At 64.3% G+C, this 6,644-nt stretch overlaps 1 protein-coding gene across 1 annotated transcript; it reads right to left on the bottom strand.

Annotated features, from left to right (window-relative positions):
• Window positions 1–1,020: 1,020 nt before the first annotated feature.
• TTC34 (tetratricopeptide repeat domain 34) lies at window positions 1,021–5,304 on the bottom strand (the record flags this gene model as incomplete). Its single annotated transcript, XM_021710266.1, has 3 exons — window positions 1,021–1,548; window positions 4,147–4,361; window positions 5,034–5,304. Coding segments are annotated over 3 exons (1,014 nt in total), but the record flags the coding sequence as incomplete, so codon positions are not given.
• Window positions 5,305–6,644: the final 1,340 nt, after the last annotated feature.

Raw genomic sequence — 6,644 nt, 5'->3', positions numbered from 1 at the left:
GGCCCCTTCCCCTGCTGCCTGAGGACAGGCTACCGCCTTGGTGAAGGGTGAGGACTAGGGCCACCTCCCTGCCTGCACCCGTGGACCAGGGTGCCGGGTCTCTCTGTGGGTTCAAGACCATGAGGGAAGGGGCAGTGAAAGGGTACAGCAAGGGGGGGCAGAATTAAAGTGCTGGGAGGAGAAAGAAGCCAGGTGGGCGTGGCCCTGTCCCTGGGCAGGCCTGTCATCTGGGAAGCCCAGACTTCCCAGAGGGTGAGGGCTAGCTTCCCCTCCCGCACCCCTCAGGGGACATGGGGGCTGATGGGCTTGGAGAACCAGCTGCTGTCCACATCCTGATAGCCCCACCAGGACACAGCCCCGTGGAAGCCCAAGATCCTGCTCAGGGGGTCCCTTGCGGGTCCCTCTGCTTGGAAGGGAGGGGCCTACAGAGGAGGGGTGCTCGACCCCAGGCTGTCGGTGACAGTTAGGGCCCTGGTTCTCCATTAAGGACTCCATGAAAGCACCTTGGGAGGCCAGCACTTGGTCTTGGCTGGCCAGGCCCATCTGCGGGTTCTGTCTTTGGGGAAGGCCCAGGCTCCCTTGAAGGCCGGAGGGAGGCTCAGGCCAGGGTTGAGTCAGAGGGAGCTTCAGGCAAGGAGGGGCTTCCTGGGCTGGTGTCACCTCCCCAGGGCCATGAGAAGCTGGCCTCAACCCCATCCTACCTGCGGGATCCTGAGCCTGGGACGAGGTCCAGGGCTGCTGCTTCAAGGCAGGAGCCCCAGGTGTGGGCTGAGAGGGCCTGACTCTGGGGACGAGGTTGCCCGCAGCATCAGGCGCCTCCCAGGAAGGGCCCTCCGTGGGAGAGAGGTGCCTCTTCACCTGCTAAGGCAGAACCGTGGGAGGCCAGTGTCTGACACTGACCCTGGGCTGGAAGGGGACAGGTGGGGTGGGCGCCTCCCAATCTGGGGAGCCGGGTGCATCCCAGGGTCTGGACATTGGGTGAAAATGATGGGGGCTGTGCCTGGATGAGGGTGAGGCCGGTCAGTGGAGCCGGCAGCCCAAGGACGCCTCCCTGTGGACTCTGGCCTTCAGCCTCCTGAGGCCACTGTGGTTGGGATCCACCAGGAGGCCGCTCTCGGCTGCCGCCCAAGCCTCTGCATGGCGCTGCTCCTCCAGGCAGTGCTGCCCGTGATGCAGGAACACGCGTGCTGTGAGGGCCCGGCCCGGCTGCTCCCGCAGACTGCCCTGGGCCATAGTGGGTGCCAGCTTCAGGGCCTGGGCAAAGGCTCCCGCGGCCCCCACCTCGTCCCCCAGGCTCAGCAGCAGGCGGCCTCGGGAGCAGAAGTCCTCTGCCCGCCCTGGGACATCACCGTCCCCTGAGCCCTCCTGAAGCACACGGTCCAGGTCCCCAAGGGCCCGGCCAAACTCTTGCAGCTCAGCCAGGCAGGCAGCCCGCAGGCGCAGGTGACAGGCACTGCTGCCCCCTGCCAGCACAGCCAAGCAGCAGTAGCCCAGCGCCTGCCTCGGCTGCCCTGCGTCCAGGAGGGTGCTGGCTTCCTGGGCTGCGGCCTGTACAGGGGATTGAAGGAGAAAGGAGGGATAGAGGGAGGGAGGGAGGGAGGGAGCACAGGGTCAGCCCAAAAGGCCCACCGGCCCCTCCCCTCCCAGCTCCTCCCCTGCTGACTTCCTCCGCAGGGCCAGCCTCTACCAGCTCCCAGGGGAGGGCAGGGCCTCTCAGTGCAGGAGAGCTGCCTGCTTTTCCAGTGGGGCTGGCCATGGGCAAAGGAAGCAGGGGGCCAGGCCACAGGACTGCCTGGGTTGCAAAGCCCAGCCTGACCTCCGATCTGTCACCTGGTCCCACCTCTTCATGGTCACCCCCAGCTGCCCCACCGCCACCCCTGGGCCCAGCTGCCCCTTCCTGAGGAGCCGCAGTGGCCCCCTCCCTCCTCTCAGCAGTCACCTCTCCTGCAGGCTCTCAGAGGGAGCCCTGGCCTCAGGACATTGGCAAACACGCTTCTGCCCTGCTCAGGCCAGCTGCTTCCTCACCCCAGGTCAGGAGGGGAGGTGGCTGAGCAGGACAGGGCCCATTGCTAGCAGCTGCTGGCTGTAGCCAGCACCATCCCCAGGGGTCGGGGTTCATGCGTTGGCCTCCCAGGACTGGCCAAGTGGGCACTTCCGGGAGGGTAGTGCTTGACGTGTCCCCCAGCCTCAGTGGGTGCTGTGGGCAGGGCCAGAGGAGGTGGTCAGTGAGCGCCGTCCCTGCTAGCCCGTCTCCCTGGGGATGGCTGGATTGAGGGACCGGCCTCCCCATCTGGGTGACCCAGCCCCAAGGGCTGTTGCTGGCCAAGCATGCCGTGTCCCCTCAGTCCCCAGGCACTGTCCTTGCCAAGCCTCAGCTGCGCCACTCTCCGAATCTACCCTCTCACAGAGCCAACTACTTGACAACCACTGTCTCTCTGCCTCTCAGAGAGTCCTCAACCAGGTGCAACCAGGTGCACCCAATGATCCCTTCCCCAGGGGCACTCAGGGCATCCCAGGGCTCCACAGGGGCTGTGCAGGGAGCAAGCCCCACGCAGCCATGCCAGCTGTCCTTGTTGGTGGAAGGGAGGGAGGGTCCAGGGTCCTGGGCTTTCTTGGGAGGGAGGGCGGGTCGAGGGCCAAGTGGGCACAGGATCCCAGGGTTTGTTTCTGGGCTCCCACGGGCACAGCGATGTCTCTTTCCACCAGCCTGTGGGCAGTTCCAAGGCTGAACAGGGGCTTGAACCCAGCTCTCTCCCTTGCTGTGTGACCCTGGCGGGGCCATTTTAACCTATCTGTGCTGAGTTGCTGGGACCGAGGCGTGAAGCCAGGTGGCCACTCCAACCTCAGGGTGCTGGCAGCCCAGGTCTTGAGGAGGAGCCGCTGGCCGTGCAGGTGCAGTATCCCCAGGAGGGACAGCCAGCGGGTGGGAAAGGGTGGTGCTGTCTGGCCCAGAAGGGTGGTCTCAGGCTGCTTCAACGCCCCCTTCTTTGGGGCCTGTCAGCCACAAGTGACTCTGGTGCAGGACAGGGAAGGGGAGGTGCAAGGGCTGAGGAGGGTGAGACAACTTCAGGCTCACTTCCTGGTCGGCCAGCTGGCGTGGTCTGGCCACAGTGGCTCCAGAATCAGCCTTCAGACAGCACCGCCCAGCCTCCGCCTCTGGCTCTGAGACCCCTGCCCAGCCAGCCCTCTCCCCTGACTCAGAGAGTCCTCAACAGCCCCCTCCCCCGGTTCTGAGACCCCACCCAGTCGTATTCACTAGGCTCAGAGACACCAGCCCAGCCCACCCCTGGCTTGGAGACTCCCTGCCCAGCTCCCTCTCCTTGGCACTCTGAGACTCCCGCCTGGCTCCCTCCTCAGAGCTAGGAGACCTCTGCCCAGCCTGCGTCTATGGGCTTGGAAACCCCCCTGCACCTTGTCCAGGCTCCTCCAAGCTCAGAGACTCGGGTCTGCAGGGTTCCTAGCACAGCCCCCCCTCCCCCAGGGCTCAGAGACCACAGCCAGGCCCCTCCCTGGGTTCTAGGTCCTGATAGCCTGGTCTCAGCCCCGTTACCTCAACCAGGTCGCCAGTGCTTTCTCCGCATGACCCAACTGTTCCCACTCTCACGCCCCGGGTTAAACCCCCTTTAACTCTTTAACCCCTCAGTTAAGCCCCCTCCGCTGAAATACCTCGCTGGGTTCTGCTCTCCTAACTGGATCCCGGGAGGTGGAACCCATTGGAGTCATGGGAGCTTAGGGGTGAAGCCCTGCCCCAGGCAGGCCCTCCCCAGGGTGGTTCTGAGTCCTCAGACCCCAAGGCCTGCTATGCTCTTGGCTTCTCCCCGCCCCTCCTGGACTGACATGTGCATTGTGGGTGGGCTTCCTGCAGGGGGCAAGGTACACCTGACTGGCTCAGTCCAGCTCTGCAGGTGCCCTTCCCTCTCCTGCACCCGAATCACTTGTGGCTGACACGCCCCAAACAAAGAAGGAGAAAGGGGGTGGAGGCGGCCTGAGACCGCCCTCCTGGGCCAGGCCCGGGCACCTCCCTCTCGCACCCAGCCGAGATCAGCCCAGCTGCAGGGAATGAAGAGCTGCCCTGTGGGTGGGGGCCCAGGGTCTCATGTCTGGGCGCCAGGGAGGGCTGGGTGGGGACTCTGGGATGCTGGGCACCTGGGCAAGACTCTGCTGCTCTGAGGCCTTCAGGAGATGCAGCAGGAAGCTGAGGTCCTGCACATCGGTCCCAGCCAGGCCCTGCAGGTCCCGGGCAGCGGCCAGTGCGTCTCCTTGTTTGAGCTGGAGCAGGCCCAGCCGTCCCCGGGCTGCCTCTGACGATGGGGCCAGGTGCAGGGCCTTCTGCAGGTGGGCTTCGGCCTCCTTGCAGCTGCCTGTGGGGATGCAGGGCAGGCAGTCAGGTGGGGTGGGGGTGGCCAGGGTGGCAGAGGTGGGAGTGGGGGCTGAGGACAGGCTAAGCCCAGGAGGCAGGAGCTGGGAGCAGAGGGTCACGGGTACACACCTCTGACCCCACCCCATGACCCCAGGCCGAGTCCCCACCAAGGCTGCTTCCTCTCCAGCACCTGGAGGCAGGCAGGCCTGTAGGAGCCCAGCCCCAAGGGGCAGCAGCCTGCCTTGAAGTCCCCTTGCAGTCCACGCAGCTTGCAAACAGTGGCCCTTTCCAGTGAATGGGGACGTGGCTTCACGCCACGGGGATGCACTGAGGTACGACTTACATTTTGGCACACGGGGCTGAGGACAGTCCTACCTAGGATGGGGCCTGGGACCCCATGGGTGCTCCAGGAGTGACAGCCGTATGCGTGCAGGGATGGATGGAGTTGGAGGTGTGGGTTCCTTGCTGAGCCCAGCTCACTCCTTGTTTCTCTAGCGGGCAAAGGGCTGCCTCTGGGAGGCAGGGCCATGCAGCAGGGGACCTGGGGTGGAAGGGACCTTGGAAGCTGTTGTGTCTGGGTCTCTTTCTTCCACTTTACAGCGAAGAATACAGAGGGTCAGAGTGGTGGGGACAGAGCCCAGACACCGGCGTTCCCACCCCCGGGCTGACCTACCCTGTGTGGTGAGGATGTCTGCGAGGAGGATGTGCCAGCTCGGCTTCCCGGTATCGATTTTGACCAGCGCCTCCCCCACAGCAAGGAGGCCCTGAGTGTCCTTGTCCCCAAGGGGCATCCTGGTGTCCAGCAGCTGACTCAGGAGGGCCCGGGCTCGGGAGTGGAGGCCCTGAGTGATGAGGGCCTGGGCTTCCGGCTTCAGAGAGCGGATCTCAGGAACCACGGTCCCGGGGCTGAGCTCCAGTGCGGAGACCAAGTCGTCCATGGCTTCCTGTGGAGATGGTGGGCGGTGGGTGCAGAGTCGCCTGGGGGAGAGACTCGGCAGCGGATGGGGCGGGAGGACTGTCTGCTGTCCTCCCCACCCTGTTCTCGGGCCTCTGTCTTCTCCTTGAGACCTGGAGGGTCTGCCCTGCCCAGCTTCCTGTCCCCCGCAGGGCTGTGGCCCTTGTACCCCATTCCATTTCTGGTTGTGCCTTTGAGGGTACCCAGCTCACTGGCCTCTACCCTGCAAGCTACTAGTCCCAGGTGCTCCTCTCTGAGGCCAGACACCGCCAGTTTCAGCTTCCGGGCGCTGCCCCGATCTACAACCCCTCTCTGGACAGCTGCTGCCTCTGCCTGCTGCTGGTTTCCCCCACAGCTCCCCCCACAGAGGAGAATGCAGGTGGGCTCAACCTGGGGTCCAGGGTGGACTCAACCTATGGAGGTGGAGTAGACTCAACCTGGAGGTGCAGGGTTGGACTCAACCTGGGGACGTGAGGGTGGACCCAACCTTGGGGGAGGGAGTGGACTCAACCTGGGGTTGGAGATGGACTTAACCTAGGGAGGCGGGGGTGGACTCAAAATGGGGAAGTGGGAAAGAACTCAAGTTGGGGGTGCAGAGGAGGACTCCACATGAAGGGTCATGGCGGACTCAACTGCGGGGGCAGGTGAGGACTAAGCTGGGGGGACAGGGATGGACTCAACCTGGGAGGTGGGGGTGACTCCACCTAGGGAGCGGGGATGGACTCAACAAAGGGAGTTGGGGGTGGACTCAACCTGGGGTTGGGGGTGACCTCAACCTGGCAGGCAGGGGTAGATTCAACCTAGGGATTCAATCCTAGGTGGGGGTGGACTCAACCCAGGGAGGCAGAGGAAGACTCAGGGAGGTGGGGTGGTGGACTTAGCCTGGGGAGGCAAGGGTGGACTCAATATAGGGAGGCAAGGGAGAACTCAAACTGGGGGGGGTTGAGATAGACTCAACCTGGAGGGAGGGGAGGACTCAACCGGGGGGCAGGGTGGACTCCACCTAGGGAGGTGGGGATGGACTCAATGTGGGGGAGTGGAGGTGGACTCAGGGAGGCGGATGTGGACTCAAATTAGGGAAGTGGGGGTGGACTCAACGTGGGGGCTTTGGGGGGATTCAACCTTGGGGGGGTTGGGGGGTTTCAACCCAAGGGCAGGGACTCACCCTGTGTGAGTGGGAGTAAACTCCACATAGGGTACAGCAGTGTACTCAACCTGGGGGGTGGGTGAGGACACAACATGGAGGGCTTGGGAGGACTCAACCTAGGGGTGGGGTGGTCTCACCTGGGGGGCTCAAAGGTAGAGTCAACCTGAGGGGGCAGGGAAAGA

This window comes from Carlito syrichta, unplaced genomic scaffold (assembly GCF_000164805.1).
Source record: "Carlito syrichta isolate Samal-C Ts95f unplaced genomic scaffold, Tarsius_syrichta-2.0.1 Scaffold288359, whole genome shotgun sequence".
In the NCBI taxonomy this organism is placed as follows: Eukaryota; Metazoa; Chordata; class Mammalia; order Primates; family Tarsiidae; genus Carlito; species Carlito syrichta.
Note: the sequence above shows the minus strand (reverse complement) of the source record. Positions and strands in the feature narration are given on the sequence as shown.